General features: G+C 35.8%; 4 protein-coding genes across 5 annotated transcripts; 1 reads left to right on the top strand and 3 right to left on the bottom strand.

Moving 5' to 3' along the window:
- Nucleotides 1–2,855: 2,855 nt before the first annotated feature.
- Nucleotides 2,856–13,210, bottom strand: LOC113493331 (large neutral amino acids transporter small subunit 1). Its single transcript, XM_026871263.1, has 5 exons — nucleotides 12,371–13,210; nucleotides 8,891–9,109; nucleotides 5,879–6,149; nucleotides 4,342–4,666; nucleotides 2,856–3,475 (listed from the first exon to the last, which is right to left on the bottom strand). Exons 1-5 carry the CDS (start codon nucleotides 12,651–12,653, stop codon nucleotides 3,083–3,085), a joined length of 1,491 nt encoding a protein of 496 aa, XP_026727064.1. The 5' UTR covers nucleotides 12,654–13,210; the 3' UTR covers nucleotides 2,856–3,082.
- A 1,761-nt stretch (nucleotides 13,211–14,971) lies between these two features.
- LOC113493329 (angio-associated migratory cell protein) lies at nucleotides 14,972–17,660 on the bottom strand. The gene is made up of 5 exons (XM_026871262.1): nucleotides 17,442–17,660; nucleotides 16,714–17,340; nucleotides 16,205–16,379; nucleotides 15,801–15,917; nucleotides 14,972–15,504 (listed from the first exon to the last, which is right to left on the bottom strand). Exons 1-5 carry the CDS (start codon nucleotides 17,448–17,450, stop codon nucleotides 15,191–15,193), a joined length of 1,242 nt encoding a protein of 413 aa, XP_026727063.1. The 5' UTR covers nucleotides 17,451–17,660; the 3' UTR covers nucleotides 14,972–15,190.
- Nucleotides 17,661–18,061: 401 nt separating this feature from the next.
- Nucleotides 18,062–19,387, top strand: LOC113493328 (39S ribosomal protein L10, mitochondrial). The gene is made up of 3 exons (XM_026871261.1): nucleotides 18,062–18,189; nucleotides 18,278–18,784; nucleotides 18,986–19,387. The coding sequence occupies exons 1-3, from the start codon at nucleotides 18,171–18,173 to the stop codon at nucleotides 19,243–19,245; spliced, it is 786 nt and encodes a 261-aa protein (XP_026727062.1). The 5' UTR covers nucleotides 18,062–18,170; the 3' UTR covers nucleotides 19,246–19,387.
- A 102-nt stretch (nucleotides 19,388–19,489) lies between these two features.
- On the bottom strand, nucleotides 19,490–22,273 carry LOC113493327 (iroquois-class homeodomain protein irx-1). Of its 2 annotated transcripts, XM_026871260.1 has the most exons (4): nucleotides 21,925–22,273; nucleotides 21,180–21,447; nucleotides 20,826–20,985; nucleotides 19,490–20,406 (listed from the first exon to the last, which is right to left on the bottom strand). In XM_026871260.1, exons 2-4 carry the CDS (start codon nucleotides 21,287–21,289, stop codon nucleotides 19,834–19,836), a joined length of 843 nt encoding a protein of 280 aa, XP_026727061.1. In that variant the 5' UTR covers nucleotides 21,290–21,447; nucleotides 21,925–22,273; the 3' UTR covers nucleotides 19,490–19,833. The 2 variants fall into 2 exon arrangements, with proteins under 2 accessions (XP_026727061.1, XP_026727060.1); XM_026871259.1 differs by having other exon boundaries at nucleotides 21,180–22,273.
- Nucleotides 22,274–23,257: the final 984 nt, after the last annotated feature.

Below are 23,257 nucleotides of genomic sequence, written 5' to 3'. Positions count from 1 at the left end.
ATAAAAATTTATCAAAATACTTTTCTCAAGAATGGCAATCATCTATCCGCTGGTTAAAGATCTGAAAATAGAACGAAGATCATTGTGGGTGCCTTTACCGTTAATAATCCGTTAGGTCCGCAAAACCCATAGTTTTTTGTTAGTACTACGAACTTTTGTGAACATTTACTGTATTTGGCACACCTCAGTAGGTATTCATTTCTTCATTTCAATGATGGAATGGATGAATTTTATCTATCTATCTATACATGAAACTTTTTGATATGATTTTTTTTTCTGACTATATTTGATGTTTCTCAGAACCTCAGGCTTAATTCACTTTTCAGCTTCTCCAAATTTTTCAGCTAGAGGATCATCTTCATATAATTTGTATCTCTTCATTCAGATAAATACCTACTACAGTATACATAGTAACCTACGTTGTTTTATTTACTTTGGAGAATACAAGCTACCGAGATAGTTCCCATAAAGGGATCTATTCTGATCTACAAAGATCAAAATATGGACGATTAGTGGGTTATTAATAAGTATGTTGGGTAAACAATTGAAGTAATACCTTAAAGCCAAGGAGAATGTCTGTTATCAGTCAATGTAAAACTCGGTTATAAACCCGTTGCTATAAGTGAGGTTGTATCGGTCAAACGGCTTGAAGTGGATAGCGTAAACAGGGAGCCATTATCGCTTTCTCATCGAGGATGTCATTGAGTTAAGACTACGGTTCAAGTAAGACATTGTTCCTAACTTTTTGTAGGTAGGCAGGATGGAAGACAGCATAATAAAATGTGAAGTCTCGGATCTTTAGATGGAACACAAAAGCTACCTCTGCAGCAATCGAGGATAAAAAGACCTAGCCAAAGTCAAAAATGTTAGAAAAATCTAACTGAAGTGTAATCGTGATATTGACGTCTCATATTATCTTGGATCGCGTTCCATAACATTGGTTCCATAAATTGTTGTTCATCAACCAGCAAGAATCAAATGCTAAACTGTTATGAAGAGTAAGAGAAAAACTCAAGATATTCGAACGTTTTTTGTGCTCTCATGATACCATTTCACAGGCTTTCTGAGAAATAAGCAGATTGGTAGATTGGTATTTCCTCTGATACTAAATTGTCACAGTTAATGCCTTGCCTACAAATTGTTTGCGGTACATATTTAAGGCGTAGTTTCAGAGGTCTGCAATTTATTAGATATGATCTATGGCAGCGATACTGAGCCATATCATATTCATATGCCTGGGTGACGACACAAAAATAGGAACACAACGGTATTTTACACGACCTCCAAAACACTTTACGGAAATATCCTTCACAAACAACCGACTAAGGCTCGTAATATCCTGAACCGGTGGCGATTATGTGCACAAACCTGTGTATTGAATCAGTGGACGTTTTGTAGGCTTCCGTAACGGTTACGAAACTTTAATTTGGCCGATTTTCACGGTAACCATACAATAGCAACGACGCGACTGGTTCATAACAGTGGATGTAAGTACGTGATTTTTGAACCAAGCACGTCGTTCTTTATGCTTCGACGGACACGTTTTTCCTCAAAAAACACGGTAGTATAAATCTAGTAGTTTGACTAAATAATTTACTTGAATATTGAAAAGAGTTCGCTATTTTTGTGTTATTGAGTTTCAGATTCATAAGGATCGTTTAAACAAGAAGTTTCGGAAATATTATTTTACAATAGGATAGGATAAAATTGAATATTAAATGGAATAAAAGTGTTTGTATCTTACTGTTATTCGGGAAAAACAATTGCATTTTAGGATCTAGGAAGTATATAGTGATTAAAAGGTTGGTTGGACAACAATGGAAGGAAATTGCCAAGGTGGATCATCTCTGGAGTGGTGGAGCATCTCTCATGGTCAGAGTATTAGTTACACTTGGGGAGAAAACATTCAGTGTGTGAAGCAATCTGTACTCTGTCTGTCTCATTGTACTTACTTCTGAAAAATATTTATCTTGAAGGTAGGTCTATCAAGTGGCCGTCTTCGTTTCGTTCGATTCTTCCTGTTTTGCCACAAATAGGACAGGTATCAGTACTAAGCAAGTTGTAAGTATTAAATTTCTAATAACTTAAGTAACTCTTTTTACGACTTCATCTTCGACGTGTTTATTGAAATTCCTGAAAATGGCTGGAAACCACGTTCTTTAAATATAGGTTTCAGGACGATAATGAAGTTATGACGAAGATTGTGTTCTTCTTTCTTAACTGACTTTATAGCGAAATGATATATTAAGTTTTTCAGAGAAACTGCTAACTCAGTACTTAAGATAGACCAAAATGTTTTGTCTGACCTTAAGGTTTTTCTTCTGAGAGATCTTTCTCTCACAAAATTCATTTACTATTCTTTTACCTAAGCATGATAAGTATGTATTTTTTGGGTAAAGCCCTTAAAAGACACACAATATGTGTTCTAATAGTAAATTTTTTCATTACTTTCGGGCAACCCACTTGTCTAATAATTTCCACCGTAGAACCCCACAGAGTTGCATTTTTTCAGATCAATAGTCCATTAACCTTTATATTGGAGCCGGTGAGTCTTGGAAAGGAGTTGGAGTTGGTCTTGAAAATCGATTTGACGAGATTTAATAACCTCGTAAGTGCTGTCCTGTATGCTACTGAAAGGTTTAAATTCGTCATAACGAGAACAGTGATTGAAGGTGTAACTTTAGGTGTTTCAAATACTTTTTGACAGTCCGTTATGTACACAAAGAATAAAATTATTCTGTGCCGATTTGTGACAATACAATTAATATTTACTTCCAGGCAATAAATGAAAAGACATTAATTAAATTGAACCGGGACGTGACGTAAGGTGATAACATCTGAATAAACACACAAAGTAACAATGATCATATTGTATTATCAATAAGAGTTTCGTCATATACTTAACATATAGATACTTAACCTATAACTGCATAGGAATCATCAATTTATCTAAGCGATAACAGATCTGTACTTATTATTATGCCAACTGACTTAAGCCATATAAATCGACATACAAAAGTAAATAAAATAGAAAAAATACTTAATCAGATCACACTAAATACATAAGACTATGTTATAAAGATCATAAATCCTTGGAATTTTCGGGTAAGCAAAGGAATATTTTGGAGCAGAATAAGTTGAACGAGTTGCAGACTGTGATCATCCATTGGGGTTTGTTCTTCCACACGATGAAGATGTAGTAGACTGGCACTCCTATGAGGATGAATGCGACGCCGATGCCGACCTCCATGGGGTGTGTGAAACAGGAGCAGATGACGACGAACGTGCAGATGATGAGGAAGGACAGTGGCAGGATGATGCTGACGCGGATGGGTCGCTGGAGGTTCGGCCTGGTGAACCGCATCCACAGCAAGCCAGCGACCGACGCCAGCGTGAAAAGAGCCTCCACAGCTGTGACGTACACGATCAGGGACTCCACGTTGTTTGATAGCAGCAGAACTAGTGTTGCTATACACTGCAAATGAATAAATACAAAATAATATTAGTTTCATAGCAGTAAGTTGCAGTTCAGCAAATTTGATAAATATATTTGGCATAAGGTTCCAGGCGGCACATGTTTTATTATCAAAATCAATATTATCGAAACTTGCTTTGGTCCATAAGCCTAATGTGTCTACGGTTTAATAGGTGATCTTTACAGTTTAAAATTGTGCCTAGTCGGTGTCACGAGCAAAGTCATCTTTCCACATAATTACGGTCAATACAAATTAGTGCTAAAATCGTAAAGCGCCTTCTAATTTTTTCTCCCTGATTAGTCACATAACGTGACGTTTACACGCGTCTAATGAAAGTCTACAAGTGTTCACTTACAATCGTATTACTTTCTCTTTAATTAACTTTCTATTATAAGCGTGTCACACAAATCATATTAATACCATCATCATCATAATGAGATCTCTATGTAATTAAAAAGAACTATAAAATCGAACCATACAATGGCTAAGATTGAAAAGTTATAATTACTAAGCAAGCAATGTTTTCCCATTTACGATTACATACATGATATTACAAAAGGCTTTTTGACTTGTGTATATTATTAAATCCAATCCGATGTTATGATAAATGCCAGGACCTTAATCCGATTTGCTTTTTCGGATTTCAAAAAGGTATAAAAACAATATATCGTATTCTTTTCGGAATGGGACACAAACCTATTTAGTGAATCATTTATTAACCAGCTGATTGGTAGATAAAACTTCAGATCGTCAAAACATCGTAAAACCGAAACATTTCAGTGCGTCCTACGCAACCTCATTCTCAGAGTTATAAATATCTCGTTGCTAAGAGTAAAACTGTGTACGAGAACTATTACAAACTTACAAGGAACAGTAGCGATGGCACTGGAGTCAGCCTTTTCACGTCAATCAGTGATATCGCTAAAGGAAGGTGTCCATTACGAGCTCCTACGAAGAACAGCCTTGATGACGCGTAGATAGCACCGTTTAGGGATCCAAATGTGCACAGAGCCACGAACAGCGGCATGATCCAGGACATCATGCCGAGGATCTTGACGCTGAAGGTGACGGCAACGGCTTGGGACACGTGGATCTCATCGTTAGTCAGAACGGCGAAGTAAGCTACGTTGGTAAGAGCGTAGACCAGGGTCACTACCGGCATTGAGATGCAGATGGCTCGAGGCAAGTTTCTGGAATAGAAAAATAGGAGTTTAGATAGTAAGAAAAAAATTAACTAGCGTAACTTTTGCTATTAGATATTGATAAGGTAGAAGTCTTCAAAATAGTGGAATTTAGTTAAAAGAGTTGCGAGTTTAAGAAATGCCTGAGCAATATAGTACTTATGATAGTTTAAACAGCATTTATAAGGACATTATTTCTTTACCTGCTCTATTTTCAAATCTAAATTTACATATTTCTATGAAAATAGTACAAGACTAAATACCAGGAGAGAGGTAAAGGTGGACATGATCCTGCATGTAACTTGAGCGTTTGATAAATGCGACAAAAAGATTAAAATGATATGTACGGGAGTCGCTTATTTAAAAAAAAATGTTGTCGCGTAGAGAATGCACAAGTAGCATCAAACAAGAGATAAAGAGCTACACTACCATCAAACTATAAGTAAGTATCCATATTAAAAAACCACTTCTCTTCCAAATGTGGTCGTAAAAGCAATTATGAAAAATGATTGCAGACGAAGCCGCGGAGACTTGACGGATACTAAAAAGGATATTTCAACTTGTAACCACAAAGGGCGGGTCGTTGAACCCTAAACCAGTCTTCCCGAAATAAATATCAGATATTGAAAGAGGATGAAACCGTAAAACATTGGACGAGAATCCCTTCTTAATTTGCTGTGGGTTCTACCATTCTGTATTGAATTCTAAGTTTAATAGATCGTTTAATCTAATTACAATTAAGTAATTTGTGAGTAAACTTCTATAAAACGGATTTTTTCAATTTCATTAGTCTTATAGATAACAAGGCTATGAATTACAATAATTACTGTGTTTACACTTCTTGCAATAAATCATCTCGTTAAGTAATCACCGACATCTGTGAACTTGTTTGTTGTATCTTAACACGTTTGTCGGTTATTTACGGTTAGTTTGTAAGAAACATTTACTAAGAAACATTAGCGACCAGTATTTATTTACTCTGCATGTAAACAAAATACAACAAAAGCCATAGAACAAAAGACTAGCAGTTTTAATTCCGCAAACATTATGATTGTCTGTCACTCATAATTCTGTAAACATCCCAAATTCAAATTGTGAAACTGCTTCTAACGAAAAAACTACAAGAGCAATACCACTCCAATGTTATTTGCAAACGATCCCACCGCTGTCGACTTTATTGAAATGACAATGTTCCTATTGAGTAACAATATAACAACTCACTTGTATGGTTCCTTCAATTCTTCCGTAACGAAATTTAAGTAGTTCCATCCGGAGTATGAGAAGAGCCCGGTATAGAACGCGATGGCCAGTTCACCGGGCTTCGTGATCGTGCCCTGCATCATATTCTCCAGGTTCTCTGTGTGGCCGGAGAATAAGTACCACAAGCTGGCGAAGAAGGTGACTAGTAGAGCCAGGATCTTGGCCGCTGTAAACGAATCTTGTACTCGTGTGACCCATTTGACGTTGTAACAGTTGATCACGGTGAGGAAACCTGAAAAAAAAGAACAATTGCATTGAGACTTATTTTTGTGGAAGCGAAAGATACTTGTTGGTTATGCGTTCTTCAGTATCCACATTGTTCCGGGAGTAAACGGTCCAGAACGAAATTGTTGGACGAAGTTAATGATCCATCTACAAATGGAGTAAGTAACTGCGTTATACAGTACAGGCAAGAAAACGAGGTCGGAAATCATATTTTAAATGACCGCATTGTAAGATTTTATCAGCCGTAAGCTGGTGAAAATCCTTTCGAATTTGAATACCTATACTAAGTTTAAAGGGCAGTGAAATTCAGTAATTAAATTAGAATAGCCAAGTAATTAGAATGTCTCCTACTGTATCACCAGATATCAGTGAATATAACAAATTGATTGTGGATCTAAACATCCACGGATGTAGTCGTTCAGACTGTACCAGCGCAAAATCACGTTCAGTCATTAAGTGCCCTTCCCTTACGTTGAGCGTGATAATTCCGCACAAGAGCGTGTGTCAGTACGATGCGGGAGGAAGCTCTCATTATCTTGTCAGGCGCAATCAGCTCGGCGACCGCGGTACACCTATATACCTAGCGGAATAAAGACACAGTCGCCCTATTCGAGTGACAGCTTCAGGCCTCAAGTACAATCAATCGAGCCATGAGGTTTGCCTTGTGTTATGTGATCTTCCGGCTCATAGAGTAGGGATAGCGATTAACTGTCTTCGAAACATTTTTTTTCTATTATCCCATTGATTTGATTGTATTTGAACGTTCCTCAAATTCCTTCACAGGCATACAAGGTAAATTGGCTGTACTTTTATTTGAAGATGAAAGATAATATCAAGCAATTGAGAATGGACATCATCGGACAATACGATGAATAGGTACAATGCATATCTTTAGCTTTGAGTCTTTAAAGCATACGTTTGATTGACAATCGCATTGCTTACCATAAAATAAAAAGACCCTTCATTCTCAGAGGTTCTTTTTGAAAAATGTTTATAAATTGTCCGAACATTATTCTAAGGATCCAAACCGGTTCACAGCATGGGGTGACGATAATAAGTCTCGAAGTAAAGAAAAACCATCGTTTATTTTACATTGTTGAACAAAACGAGAATGCCTGCCTGTGCAAATTCCGTGAGAGAATTCTTAAATCATCGGACATGTTTCTTGGAACACGAATATCGATACTGGTTTCGTATGAAGATTTCTGCACATGATTGTAATGAGATTCCAATAACCCTTACCATCTTGGGGCATTCAAACAAACCCGCTGGACACGTGCAAATAAAACATCATCAGATTTATATTACGACAAGATCAAAGAATTGAGTATTTAGTTACGCAAATAGCTTGTTACTGGCGCTTTATATTTCTATAGAATTTAATCATATGACGTCCGTATGTGTAACATAGTTTCAAGGCTGAGTAGAACAAACATTTGTAAGATCTGTTCAAACAAAAACTGAAGTGGTGACCTAGTAACGAAAGAGGAATCGTTATGGCGCCATCATTACCATAATCGGCTCACGATGGTTAAACATGAGAGTCACCGGATCGGTCATTAACCGACATCGAGTGTTCCACATATAGGTCTTGTGGGGATTTGTCGCTCTCATCAATCACCACAGAAGTTTACTTCGCCATCTGCCGCACGTGTAAACCGCGACACAAAACCAGACATCCTTATATCTTGAATATTAATAAAATAATGTTATTCTATTTTATCCCACGCGTTGCAGTGGCGTGACAGATCTTTTAATAACTTCACCCATTTTGGTTGTACATTGTTTTGATATTATACTTGAAATAATTATGTACTGAAACATGACTTTCATATCATATATTCTGGTCATAAAAGGTTTATACTAAGCCCCAATATTTGCTATTAAAGGGTGGAGGGAGATTAGGTTGTTGAATTAATATCTTTTATCTAATTTTGATGTTTTATGAAAATAAATGATGACTTGTAAAAAAAACTTCTGCCAAAATACTCCAAGACGCTATTGTGTTTCTCTCTCTTATTTACGATTCTAAAATACTTACAGCTTATATTAGTCGTGATGCTAGTCTTTATGGCAAACACGTGGTGATAGTGTGAACGTTTATTTTGATAGAAAGGTCTCGGGAATGTCTATCTCTGTGCTTTCTCTAGTATAGATCACAAACGTCTAAATTGGTTCAGTATCCATTTGGCTTACTGCACTAAATGTCACGCCGGATTTACTGCTAAGTATTACTTCTATCTTTTGTTGTGTGTTGTTATAGTTATAATAGAATTGCATAGATTCTTGTCAATAATCTATAACTTTAGTTAATATTAACACAGATAGACTGAAGACCCACACGCGTATAGCTTGAGAGAAAGTTCGTAAGAATCGCAACGTGTGATATCTATACTTGAGTAAAATTGCTCTAAAGTAAGCAGATACGTAGTAACAAGTCATTAGGCGCAACAGCTAGAGTTGCACTACTGGCAACAATGGGGTATTTGACAATGACAAAAAAAGGTTTACACCTTCAGACAGATTTCTAAAAAATATTATATTTAATTCCCTTTTAACACGTAAAAAAATGAAGGAAATACAGTGAATTAAAAGCTCGTGTGACGTCACTTAACAGTACGTTTTTTTACTAGCAAGTGCTGTTTTTAGCCCCTTTTTTGGAAATCTGTCTTAATGACTATGCAGTTTTATTATTAGAGTCATTTATCCTATTGAAATAAAATATACAATTACGGAAAGAGCACTTACATGTTATTACAGCAGCTATCAGGCTGACAGCTGTGTCTGGTGGTGGACAGGCTGGCCATAACGGCTTTAGGATGTTCTGTGCGAAGGTCAGCGCTGTGATGGCGTTTCCAGTGGGCACCAAGATGAACAACGCCACCCATAGGTACAGGAATGACGGCAGAGGTCCAAACGCTTCCCCGATATATGCGTAGTCACCTCCAGACTTTGGTATCATTGTACCTGAAATGTACGATAGTAAATGACAAAACGTTTTTGATATTTTGCAAAAGTGTCGTGTAAAATTAAGTACGAGGTTTATAAGACCTAACAAACTCTCTTGATCATGCCTAGAAAGTCATCAAAATATTTTAATGCTCAAAAGACTTTGCTATTAGTACGTTTGATTATTTGAAGCATCGAGCTCACTTGGTGATGTGAACGACGCTTATAGTTTTCTTCAAAAAACATTAGGCGTCTTTCCTGAAGCTGATATTTTGTAGTAGATCCAGAATATCGAAAGTTTATTAGTCGGTCAGTTTTATAAATAGAAGCATTGAATATCCTTGTATAATCTAGAGTAGGGAAGGACAAAATTATTTGCTCTTGCAATATACATATTGATTCACGTAATCTTTTGTATTTTTGAAACCGGTTATGCTGAAGCTGATGTAACAAAATTGAATCATTTCATTTTGATAAAACAAGTTATTTTTATGTAAGCTACGAGTATATTTTGCACATTATTTAAATAGTTTGACAAATGCAGGATTTAATCTTTTAATAAATAATCAGATACTAAATAAAGGTCGTTTACATCAGTTTTTGTCTGGTTCAAAATGTGATGTCTAGTTTTCGATTTCATTATTGTATTTTTATTCATATTGTAGATACCGGTTTAAACTAGTTTACAGTTCCCGAAAAACTGGTTATTTTACAACTCTTACGTAATATCATTACTATTACTTTAGACCAAGCTGGGGTTGAGATTTTAAGTCAAAGCATTCATTTCTCAGTTCTCTTCAATACTGGATTTTTTTAAACTTATTTTATGTAATTTGTATACAGAGTGGAAAAAATCGGTACCCCTCGCAAAGCTCGATAATGACATGGACCGGTAATTTCAACATTTGGGTCACCGTTGCTCATAAAGTCATAACGAACGGCAGAAAGCAGCTGCCAGAGCTAGTTTATTTAACAACCGTGTCAAAAGGGGGTTGTGAAGTACCGAAATCATAAAAACACCCTTCAAGAGGTAAACAGGAGCAACTGGAGCTAAGTATGAATAACATTTTTTGCACACTTACAATATTTTCGGATTTCCTTTAACATTTGGGATTGCTTATGTAGAGTCGAGGCACAGTAAATTAATTTCTGTTGTCGAGGGGAATGTGATGACAACATACAGATTTTTATTGAAAAGATTTTGGAGATCAAATGAAATAATTTATGCCACTTATGTTTGCAACTGATGAAAGGTTATAAAGTGAAATTTAAGTGCCACCCATCACATCACAATCAAGATCGTAGGTCGAAGGTTAAATTAAGCTTATCAAGTATCTATTAATGATGTACTTTCATTTTAAAGATGTCTTTATGACAATAACATGCCATTACAAGTGATAGCGCCAGCGGTCCTGAGTCACAGGTCAAGAATAGTTAATTCCTTCATTTTACGAGATAATTTGGTTAACAGGATAAGAGTTGTGGGTTGTATGTAATCATTTCATCTCGAGATTATTGTGGTACACTGCTAGTGTTCAAGTTTTTTAAGTCTATCAAATTAAGCTTTTAATCTTCCTAAGCTTTAACAGTCCAAGGACTTAAATAAAATGTAAATTGTTGATTTATTTAGAATGTTAGATTACTTTCTAATTTTAACTTACTGAAATGTGAATTGTCATTCTATCGAAGAAATATCTGACGCTTGAAGTAAGGTGAACAAGTTTCGTTTTCATTTTGGAACGTTGTATTTTCATGTTTTTTAAGATTTTGCGTTTAAAGCTTTTTTAGCTAAGAGTCTCAGTGTCTTTTGGGAGTCGTTAATTTAAAGGTTCGCAAGATATATTTTAACTATTATTAAAAGGTAGTCTGTATTAGATCCGAAACTTTGGTAGCTAAACAAACCTTAACAATAGTATGTACCAATCATATCGCTGCAATATAATTATCCTTATCATATGTAATTTTGGTTAAGGTTACGCATACAATAGGCCTATTGGATCGCCGACGCGGCGTCTAAAAGTATATTCAATATGCTATGATAATAATTATTTATTACCTACCGACAGGAACTTTATTAATAACATGGTGTTTATCAATAGTTTCACACGCCCAAATAGATACGCATATTACGTACCCTTGCCATATGCATTAGGAATTTCAGGTCGACCAAGGAGACAATGCAATTTTGTAATGATCAGGGTGATCAGGTTTTTTTTTTATCGAAAACATTTGTTTGTAACCTAAAGTCCCGTAGTGAAATGTAACGAGTGTAATAAAATTAAATAACATAAGGTAATGTGGCTTGGAAATTCTGAAACTAGGGCCGGGTTAACAATGGACAGCCATGGTTATGACCTAAATAAATGTAGGTATTAACTAAAAAAAAAGTTAAACAATTCGCTTTTGTAAATTCCCTATTTTCTATCATTTACATACCTCCTTGAAGATAACATTGTTTGCCCGTTCAATGTTTTTCAACGTTATTGTATTTTAATGAGTTTAGGATCACGATTTTAGGTCAGTCGATAAATCTGCATTGCGCCTTATGTCGTGTCATGGAACTGTTGAGGGTCCATTAAGCTTTTTACCTTATATAAGAGTACGTGCAAGTACCAGAACTAAAAGTGCCCATACATTCGGTACCTAATAGTTGGCAGTCGATATGTCTGCATTGCGCCTTAGTTCAAACGTCAATATTCGTGCCTCTTTGCAGACTACCTACATGCATTTATAGGCATTCTCTCATTCAATTATAAGATGAAGATCGTGTCATTGAACTCGGTGATATTGTCTTACTTTCTAAGATTATTAGTTTTACGTCTAGTGAATGGAGTAATACAAAATCAACATGTTTTGATAATTGTCAACCACGCGGTCTTCATGAAAAAGGTTTCTAATGAACAGAATTAACATCTGTTTCTACTATTTTTTTTTCTATTATTACTCAAGAATTTTTTGTCAGTTGTATCTAAAAAGTACTGAATTAATTAGTACAGACGTTTCTTCTTATGTGAATCTTATTGGTTGATAACATAACGGTACTGCGATAAAACTTAGGTAACTACTGTTATTTGAATTCTCGCGTTCTAGTAGTATCTAGATTCAAAAGGAAGAACTAGGCAATCTATTATAAAACAGACACATAAGATCTTCCAATGTTTCCGGAACATGCCGGTGGGTAGTGGGTTCATTACACCTCAGTAACATAATTACACGTCTCTCGTTAATAAACATACAATGACGGTGAATGACGCGACTAGATAATTAGATTCCACTCACCTAGCTCCGCATAACAGAGCGCCCCGATCATCGAGAGGAAGCCCGAGAGGACCCACACGATCAGCGCCATGCCCTTGGACCCAGCATACTTGAGGGCCAGGCTGGGGGACACGAATATCCCCGACCCAACTATCACTCCGACTATAATTGCTACACCATTCATCAACCCCAACTCCTTCTTCATGCGGAGACCTTCCCCCGACTGTTCATCACCTTCGTTGCCTTCTGAACCCATGTCCATAGCCTTTGGAGGCAGTACATCAATATCACTCACTTTCGCCATATTCAAAACTTAATAATTTAAATATATAATATGTAAATTAAATGACTTTTGTATAATGATCACTCATAAAACTAAACACTTTTACACATTGTCAAACAGCAAGATGTAGCACAACCGAAATTCTGAGACACTGTCATGCAAACATTGCATCACACTGCGGAGTGAGCTGCGGCGGGAAACACCACGTGCGGCGATGAACACCATTGAATAACCATGGACTGATAAATGTATAATACTCCTGCGGTACACTAACCGACAGAGGCTGATAACACGGCGGAAACCAATAATAAATACAAACGTACGACAGCCTCACATTGTCGGATTTAGGTTAAAATATGCAACACGAATACACCTGTTGTACAAAATTATTATAAACGCTCTTAGTCCTGTTATAAAATTTAGATTTATTATTTAAAAATGAATTTTAATTCTGATTTTCCGGTCGCGATCTTGTCCATATGTTACGTGGAGCGGCCGACCGACGATACGTGCGCTTGCTTTCCTATTCACTAAGCTACTTTGCAAGTTAACCACGAGCACAGCCGTCTGCGTCCGCATGGGTGCCTCCAAACACGAAATGACTTTGGTGGGGCACCATACCGCGTCAAAATCAACTCTAGCGGGTAAACAATTGAGCATACTTTTGTTATAATAAGGGTCGCGAGAATTCACTGCCAAGTTCGTACAGCTAGTTTTTAGCTATCTCGTTCTCACCATTCTGTGTGCACTACCACGTGTGTATTTGGCACATTTTTTTGAACCCTAATTTTGTAAACACCTGACACAGATAAAATGCCGTCTATCGGCCACACGTTTTTTGTAGAGCTCATTGACCGCCTATAAGAGGATTAGGTTCTTCGTGTGAGCAGGATATGAGCAATTCATTTATGGCATGTTTGTTGCAAAGGGGTCAATGACAGTGTGGTGATACGAGATATCAATCTGAAAGGCGAAAACTTCAATTCATGCTTCCTTACTCAGTTAGGTATTCTTCATCAGTAGATTCAGTAGAAAATTCTGATTAGTACAAGCGTACAAACTTGTGCAATTTTGTTAATTAATTTAATCTCAAGTTTTAGCGTTAAAGAAAATAATTATGCACGTGGAAGATTGTTTCAGTTTTGAAATTAATTTTATATCAAATGGCACGCGTTACATTGGCATAATTTACTATCGATCGCTTTACAAAAGAAATTTAAAGCGAGTATGAGTATTAGAAGGGGTCTTCGAATGTACTGTTTTTGTACAATGCCATTTACCTTTTGTATGGGTAGCTGACGCAACTTAACAAGTTACCATCATCACTGCTTTTCGGTCAGGGATAAAAGTGGTTGTTGCGAACGCAGTAGCAGAGCCCTCTAGTGACGCAAACGTCGAAATGGGCGGAGCTATACGCCGAAATGTGGGTTTATTTTCAATTTGCCCCGCAATGTTAAATCGTCTATATGTTTACGTATTTACCACAATTTATACTACTTTACTAGGCGATTTTTATGGTACTAATTGAATGGTCATATCTTTTAGTGTCATAACATTTCTTCCCGTAACGCGATTAGCGGGTTCGATTCTCGAAATGACTTAATGACGGATGGGGAATTAACTTTAATTCATAAAAGGGACACGAATTCGGTACTTGTTTTCGTTTTTTCGGAAACTACGATAACAACATCTCTTTCCATTAAAATAAATGATATAAAATAAATAGTCATCATGGGAATATTATAAAAAGTTCATTTATAATGTTTATGAAACAAACCTAGTAGGTATCTGTATTTGAAAGCTTTTCCGAACAAAATAAACTGGTATTAAAGTGGTAACTACCGGTTATCAGTCTTTCCCGTTTGCATCAGACGTTTTTACCGAGACAAGAAAGCTGTACTTCCATAAGAAAATACAGGATGTTGTATAATTGAGTTTTAAACAGGAAATATTTAATAACTTATCAATAAGCTAACTGATGTCGTTTTCAGTTATCTGATATTTTATATGAAAATATAATAATCGCTTCTAGCCCAAATTATTGAAAACAGCCGATACGACCGCTCGAAAATCGACCGAAATATCGCGCAAGTCGCAGTATATTGCAATTTATATCGCAATTTATTCTCACTTTTATGTGCCAAAATCGGAAAGACATGGCCCTATCACACTGATTGGATAAAGTTGTTATTTGTTTTAATATTAATGAAGCACGTTTTAATATGTCATCGTCTATAAATGATGATAACATATTAAAACTTTTGATACCAGATTTACTCGCGCGTCTTTTCTCCCACGTTTCATCGAGCCTGATGGATAAAAAAATAATGACAATGATATAAAATATACAGAATAAAAATTTTATTCCCAAATAACAGTATTTACAAATTTTCGTTACGCTATACCATGATATAATCATGTTAATATCAATACATAAGTAATTACGATTAACGAAGTAAATACATAATAGAATAGCTTCACAATTAAGCGAGTTTCTCGTATATTGTAGACATAAAAAAATATTACAAAAAGTAATATTCTAATTAAATTAAAGATTATTAATCTTTGTCTTTGTTTACTTCATATTTAAATATCCTAGCGGTGCCATCGTCTGATGTGGTGAGGAATAAGTTTTCTTTTTCGTTATAGCATAGATCTAGAATTTCTGATCGGTGGCCGGTGAGCATTTGACTTCTCTCGCCGTTTCTGCCTTCGTAAACGCGGATGGAGCCGTCGAGGCAGCCTGTTACGAGTTCAGTCTTCACCCAAATCATTTTAGTGACGCCGCCTACTGCGTCGTCTGATTTGGCACATTGATGTCTAATCATTTGTCTTGCAACATCCCATATGCACACTGCTCCTGTTAATGTACCTGGAAAGTAAAAGAACATTATTGTAATCTTAAACAGAAAATGCCTTTTGTGTATTCTTCATTCATACTGTTAAGATACTAATTGTTATAGATTGTGTTATCACAAATACAATATCTAATAACTGTCTTGTGTACTTCAATAGTTCATTAATTTATGTATCAAATTCTTTTCAGAAAATACTGAGCTATGAGAATTGTAGACTACACAAATAATGAGTTAAACAGTCTGTCTATATTTCCAGTATTTATATACATAGACAAACTTCTGTTTTTTTAGTATAATTGTAACACCTTACCTGTAGCAAGTAATCCTAACTGTGCATCATCAGCAAATGCAACTGTTTCCAAGTCATTTTCTGTTTCTAATTGTCCAACTACTTTGCCATTGTTTGGTGTTGTTAATACCACTTTACCTGTAAAATGTAACATAATATAATATTAGAACTCTTTGACAGGAAAGACGAAAACCAACAAAAGATAGAAGCTCAAGTAAAATAGGTTTTTGTCTACATTATTACCAGGACAATTTTGTTACAGTTAAATTTGGTTCTATGAAAGTAATTTATAGTTTTGAAACGTTAGTATAAACATGAGTTAAAACTTCAACTCACATAGTAATATAACAGTTTATTAAAAATTATAAAAAATAATTAAAGTTAATATTTATACAACTTAGTCTAGAATGCGTAATAATAATTACCATCAGTAGAAATGGAGGCAATAAGATTGTTTTCAGGGTGATTGTCTACAGCTGTAACTCGTATCTGGTGAACACTTGCAGGCACTTGTTGCAAAATGGCTGACGTTTTTAAGTCCCAAATTTTAACTGCACCATCTTCATAGCCCGCTGACAGACGGACACCATCACGAAACAACTGCAATGTTAAAAATTCAATTAAGAATAGTAATAATTTTATTATTACTATTCTTTTTATTTTAATTACTTTTGCATTATTATGTTTTACTCATTCTTATCTATCTTCTTCTTATCTCAGATTTCTGTTTCATTTGGTGAAGGAATGACTTGCATTCTACTTGTCCCAGTCATTGAATGAATAATCTTTTCTTTAAGGTGCATGAGTTGAATTTTAGCTAATCTCAAAGTTATTAGATGTGAGCAAAAAATAGCTACATGCTAAATTACCACAACTTATCTTACTATATATTTCTTTTCTATATACTGTATTGAATATTATTGTCAATACTAACCTTGCCACACTCTGATTTCACATTATGTCCTTGCAATATTTTAGTATCTCCTGAAGGTACTTTAAATACATAAATATCTCCTGACACTGATCCAAACATAAGTACTCTTGCTCCAAAGTGCCAGAGACCCCAAGTGAGGTCATCTGCCTCATACTCAAAGGCGACTGGCCAAGGATCTTGATTCTCAGTATTACATTTCCATACTTTGATAAGCCCACACATGTCAGCTGTGGCTAAGTATGCTCCATCAAAACTAAAGCCCACAAAAATGACTGAGTCCTTATGCCCCACACAGTCCATGACTACTTCTCCAGTTTCAACTGACCAAACGTAGGCTTTGTCGTCTTCTCCACCAGTTACTGCTAGCTTGCCATTAGGATGCAGATCACAACTGAACACTGAGCCAACATGCTTGCTGAATACTAGGGCCGCATGATCCTCAGGAGGTTCCATATCGGCTTCATCCTCTTCAAAAAAGTCTTCCGTCACTTCTTCCATGTATTCATCTTCGTCTAATTGTATCTCATCCCCGTCGTCGTAATAAATTATACCTTCTTCGTCCATGCCGGTAATTTCATCGCCATTAACCGACGAAGGTGGTGTGTCTTCTTGATGGCCGCGCATTATCTAAAAATTAAGTTTATTAGCTTTATGTAAACAATATTATTTACATGAATAACATACGGTTACGAGTGAAATAATGGTGCAATTTCAAAACATTGACTAACCTCTTTCATAAAGTCCGAATAGTATAAGTTAAAACTTATCCGCTTCTAGCATGTGTTTATATGGTTTGGTAGATATAACCAAGTTTTCTAGTATATTCAGAAGTTAGTAGATTCTGTTATAAAATAGTTAATACGTTTTTTCGCTTTAAAACACGTTGTAAAATGAAGTCACACTGATCAGGCTTTCAAAAAATACAGCGAATGACAAATGTCAATGTCAAATTTGGTAAGAGAAGAAACCAATGTTTATCTCTTGCAAGTCTCTTGCTGACAAAACAGAAAACCAATCAAAGTTTGTAATTGATCCCACAACTATAATATTTACTCTATAGCATGGATTAAATAAAATGAAAATGTAATCGAGTATTTTATTTCAAGCTTTCTTTCTTCAACAAACAGAATAATAATCTATAAATTAATATTATCTTATAAATAACAATGTTTAATTATAGAACAGAATTCTGTACCTGTACAGCCGCCGACTAGGGATTCGTTGAAAGAGTCGATTGCTTTGCTCATTGTACTATAATTCCGTGGTGCTACCAAGAAAAGAAAGAAAACAAAAAACATGTTTTGTCTATGAATTGCTGTCATGCTTGTCACCCATATTTGACAATTAAATTTGAATGGTATCTTAGGTTAGGTTAAAATAAATAAAACATTTACTCAAAAAAGTAAATACTAAATCAAAATTTTTGAATAATCTCGAACATTTAACCTGCCTTTAAAATGTCTTTAACCAACAAAGGTACTGAATAACATTTTCGACTCATCACTCCTTGATCTCATAATCCAAGAACGAGTGTCTAAAACCTTACTATTTTATTGTTTTACAGTTTTATTACCAACGCAGCTGCCATTTCTAATAGCCAAACGATTTCGTGGTAAGATCAATATCCAAAGACCGAAGAAACCCCACTTTGAGAGACAGCTGTTGCTTGATTTAGCGAAGCCTGTGTATGGTACTCCCAAATACAAGTTACCCGAAGTAGCCCTCTGCGATAGAGGAGAGAAAAGGAAGACTAAAGAGATCGATAATCCTTTTGAAAGAATTTTGGCTAATGAATGCCTCAACTGGTTTAACACATCGAAAATGGTTATATTCTTACATCTGAATTCCATCAGTATGGAGGATAAAACTCCAATTTTCGCCGCTTTAGCCAAGAATGATATGCATTTGAGATGTTACGGTAAAAAGATAATTAGCATGGCTACTACAGGCACACGCTATGAAGCTGTGAATCACTTGTTCACCTCACATCAGAACATTATATTTGGACAACCTGAAAAAATTGTTACACTGTTTAAAATCATGAAGAAAGCACCTCAACTTATTGTTATGGGTTAGTTATTTGTTAACTTTCTTTGTATAATTAACATGGTAGAATAAGTACTTACAACATTGAGTTGTTTAATTTATGTTACTAAAGAACTTGATATTTGTTTTTGCAATATTGTATGACAACTTTCACCATTAGAGTAAATTAACTTATAAGAAATTAACATAATTTTGACCAATTTGACCAAATGTCTTTAATTTACAGCTGGTATTATACAGGACAGACTCATGTCCAAGAATGAACTCGTTGAGTACAGTCAAATGCAAAACATTGATGTGGCGAGGAGTCAATTGTGTGCAGTCCTGGACAGCGCCGGCTCTTCTCTAGTCAGACAGCTAACTCAGGGTCAACAGACCTTAGTAGGTCACCTTGAAAAACATGTGGAACTAAATAATGCTTCCAGTGAAGCACCAAAGGATAAGACTCAAACCGAACCAAGCCAACCAACCATGGTTGATCCATGAAATAGAAATTATTGCAGCAGAAATTCATGTGTATAGTATTTAAGGTTACAAAAATATAGTGTAGTTCATTGCATTTGTGTTTGTTCAATTGTATGAAATAAATTATTATTGGTGTCTTTAGCTAGACATCATGTCACTGAGATTGTAGTGAAGTTATTTTTAAACCTATAATGTTATTAAGGTTTTAAAATTCGTTTTTTTTTTCATAATTTGTTTCAGAAAGGGATTAAATAAAAAATATATATAAGCAACTAAGACATGTTAAATATTTTAACAAATTTATTTTTCAATATTGTCAATAACACAATCTTTGGTTGTAGCTACACCTTAAAACTATTTAGTCCAATAGAGATCAAAAGTTATGACTATACAAGCAGGATTACTTCCTTGAGAATCTTACTTTTAATAATACTTGAGCAAGACGTGATTTAATTGGCATTACGTAATAGTAAATTTTATTTACGCAGCTGACTAAAATTAAGTAAACATACAAACAAGTTTTATATTGGCAGTTACCCTATAGTAAAGAGTATTTCTTATTCAAAAGTATAAACCGACACTTTTGCTTATATCAATTCTTATAGTAAATCACGGTGTTGCCATACGGCTGGTGGCGGTGGCTAGGGCTGTCAGGGCCACTGCTGCTTCCACCTCGTCTCGATCATGACGCGACAATGTGTTTATTGTAATCCGTTGGATTTTTGTGTCGGGCTTTCGTCGTTTGCCGTCGGCCCACCACGAGTAGTTGCATTCACTGGGCTGGAACCGAGCTGCGCTTTCTAACCACTTGCTTAGTAGCATTGGGCTGGTTATTGTTTTGTTTTCTTCACCCCCGCTAACATTCGCATCATTTTGATAAGAATTATTATTGAAGTTGACGCACTTTTCCTTCATGATCGATGACGCGTCAGAGTCGTCGTGGTGGTATTCGGTGATTGTTTCTGGGCTTCCAGATAACTCATCGTCATTGTCTAAGGCGTCGTCTAGACTGGTAGGGTCAGACTCGCTCCATATGCTGTCATCTGAGCAGATGCTGAACTGTTCCACATTGCCTTGCGCACGGTCATTGTATGTGCGTATTAAGTGCCCCCATGTTTGTTGATTTCGGTCTGCATTCACGTTTTTCAACTTTCTTCGCCAGTTGGCGAACCAGTTACATATCTGTAAATTTATTTGAACATTAATTTGTTACTTCACCGGCAAGATTCGAGGTTTGGGGGTTTCCTGTATACACTTAAATTGGGTTCATATAATACCAAGAGTTGTACACTCGTGCAAAAGAGCACCGCGGTGCCGGTATCTACACTTTTTACTAGATCGCTAATTCGTTTAAGAAAATGTTGTTTTTAAATATTACAATTGAAACGTAGACAGTAGTAAAATCTAGTTCTTCACTTAACTCTAAACGTTGAGCTACAGTCAACAAAGCAGTGACAAAAATAGTGCCTATTTATGTACAAATAGCAATTTCTGGCATCGATCCAATTAGGTTGCTGTTAGGTACAAACAATATACCTACGTTATAAAAATCTTAAAACAATTATCTTTTCAGTATCGTAAAAAACAGTCTAAAGACTTACTTGTATGTAGGTGAGTCCTGTTTCTCGAGACAAATATTTCTTTTCTTCTCTGTTCGGGTACGGATTGTCTCTCCGTCGCACCAGCCAGTCCTTGAGATATCGTTTTATTTCAGGTGTGAATAGCCTCTTTTGAGGACGCTGGCCCGCTACTAAACTCCTTCTGTAAATTTTAAAAACATGATCTCATATAAAATGTTTTAGCTTATTTACCTACACGAAGATTCAGAAATAGTAACAAAACGATGGATAAAGGGCATTCAGGCTATGTACATGATGCATGAGTGACACACAAAGAGAACTTCGATGAACGCTGAAAGTAATGACTCATGCTTGTTCATGTTTGTTGGTACTAACCGAGTGTATCGTCTGTTTCTGACGGGTCTCGAAGATTTCCCGACATCTTCTTTAACCGTGGTATCAGTCATGACTCCCTTGCTTTCCTCAGTTTTTTGGATGAGTGTCATCTGATCCCTTATTACTTGATTTATACTTAAATTCTTCACTAATTGAGTGCACCGTATTTAAGCGACACGTAACGAGTGGCCAGCACGTGCAAGGGCACCACCGCTTGCGACACGACTCGTGTCTCGCAACGCTGCCGCTGCGGGGGATGCTTACTGATCTATTAAAAAAATAAGGACATGATGACATAAATAGATTGTCTTCGGAGAGTATACTGTTTAATTACGTGGATCGGTTAGATAGGTAACACTGTCTTGTAGTAGCTGCGTTGATGTAACCGAAACATGACGGTCACATTCCTCAGTTCAGTTCTAGATGTTATTTACCCGCAATACCCTCCCTGAGCGCACATTACAAAGTTTACACCGATTTAATTTAATACGTGAAGTCTACTTTAATTGTACGTATCGCTTTGGTTATTTCGTATTCAGTAATTACCACAATGAACAAAAAACATGTTAACTATTACGTGTGCTCGAGGGTCAATGTTCTTGTTTTTGAATGGCGGAATCAAATTTTGTGATAATTAAATAGTTTACGAAGTGAGAACGACCGCACTGATTAAATAAATTGATTTTGATATAATAAGTGTTATTTTAACGCAAACTTTTTGTCATTATGCGAAAATTGTACGTACCTGTGTGCGGGAAAGCTCGGGGATTGTGTGAAAATGGCGTCGGATAAGCGCGCGACGGTAGCGCCGCGGCGCGGGCGCATCCATGCTGCAAATACTTACGTGTTATTTCAGGATGTCTCCCGCGATGTCTTCAAAAACATGATTACAATGGACAATACATTGCACCTATAGGTAAGTACAAAATTCCTTGTTTCTGGTCAAATCGTCTCTTCTTGTTGGAATAATATTTTTCATGTAGAGCAAAGTTGTGTTAGTGCGCCCAACTCTACATTATTGAATATAATTATTTACTTGCGTCGTGGTTTGTAATTCGGAAACAAATACACTTGTAAATATTTTTGAGATATCCCACATAGTTCTAGACTACTAGTCTAGACTAGTTTCATACATTTGAGCCACATTAACGGTTGTAAGACTTCATTCTAATGAAATTCTAGAACAAATAATAAACTTAAAGATTTAGTACCAACTCAATAAGATATAAACGAGACGACATTTATCATTTATGTTTTTCAGTAAAGCTGGTATTGTTTACATTACAATCTGATATATTTATTTACATTAGACGGCAAAATTTTCTAGTCAGTCTATAATTTAGAAATCTGTATTTTCGGCAATTCAATTTCAATTCTAAAAAAAAGTACCTAATATTTTCAATCATTTCATTGTATTTACAAGATCCGCTGAATATTAAATACATATAAAATAAAACCAATTTGGTTATGTGGCTGCTATCTACATGATTATGACTCAATGTCTGATCCAGCGTAGGAGTGTTATGTACGAATATTTGATATCAAATTACACGCTAATGATTGCAGTAAATTTTGTAGAGTTTATGGTATCGATGGACAACTTCTTAAGCAAAAGCATTGGGCCATGGATGCTATGGAACGGAAAACAACGATTTTCCGTGCCGAATTAAGTACATACTCAGTATTTACATTTGTAAGCCGTCTCCTACAGGCGAAAACCGCCAGGCTCGCACCTATACTATACGCAAAGCAAAGAAACGTTTATAGGATTTGTTCAGATCATGAAAAAAAAAATTTTTTTTTGGAAAATAAACAATTCTTATAATTTAGTCCTTTAAAATGTAACATTGTTGATGTTTATATTTATCAATACTTTTACCACGGTTAGCAACGAATAATTATTTAAACGAGTTAAAATTACGTCGTTGTGCTAGATGGACACTTTAAAGAGAATAGGGTCAAAACTGTATGGATGTTTATATTTATCAGCATAAACCTAACCACGATGACTAAAACTAACAATTAGCCTAGAATTGTAGTCCGTCATGGGTATTAACATTTTTCCAGATTATCAGTAA

This window comes from Trichoplusia ni, chromosome 4 (assembly GCF_003590095.1).
Source record: "Trichoplusia ni isolate ovarian cell line Hi5 chromosome 4, tn1, whole genome shotgun sequence".
Classification (NCBI taxonomy): Eukaryota; Metazoa; Arthropoda; class Insecta; order Lepidoptera; family Noctuidae; genus Trichoplusia; species Trichoplusia ni.
This window is presented reverse-complemented; position numbering and strand designations above follow the sequence as displayed.

Bases quoted from the DNA above. Each gene is read 5' to 3' on its own strand.
- LOC113493329 (XM_026871262.1), bottom strand. The intron at 15,918-16,204 runs GTAATTATTATT...TACATTTTACAG, and splicing joins TGCCTCCATTTCTACTGATG to GTAAAGTGGTATTAACAACA. The intron at 15,505-15,800 runs GTAAGGTGTTAC...TTTACTTTCCAG, and splicing joins GTTAGGATTACTTGCTACAG to GTACATTAACAGGAGCAGTG.
- LOC113493327 (XM_026871259.1), bottom strand. From the start codon at position 21,289: ATGACACTCATCCAAAAAACTGAGGAAAGCAAGGGAGTCATGACTGAT. The intron at 20,986-21,179 runs GTTAGTACCAAC...TAAAATTTACAG, and splicing joins AGAAACAGACGATACACTCG to AAGGAGTTTAGTAGCGGGCC. The intron at 20,407-20,825 runs GTAAGTCTTTAG...ATAAATTTACAG, and splicing joins CAGGACTCACCTACATACAA to ATATGTAACTGGTTCGCCAA.
- LOC113493328 (XM_026871261.1), top strand. The intron at 18,785-18,985 runs GTTAGTTATTTG...TTTAATTTACAG, and splicing joins ACCTCAACTTATTGTTATGG to CTGGTATTATACAGGACAGA.
- LOC113493331 (XM_026871263.1), bottom strand. From the start codon at position 12,653: ATGGCGAAAGTGAGTGATATTGATGTACTGCCTCCAAAGGCTATGGAC. The intron at 9,110-12,370 runs GTGAGTGGAATC...CGTACATTTCAG, and splicing joins GCTCTGTTATGCGGAGCTAG to GTACAATGATACCAAAGTCT. The intron at 4,667-5,878 runs GTGAGTTGTTAT...TTTCTATTCCAG, and splicing joins GAATTGAAGGAACCATACAA to AAACTTGCCTCGAGCCATCT.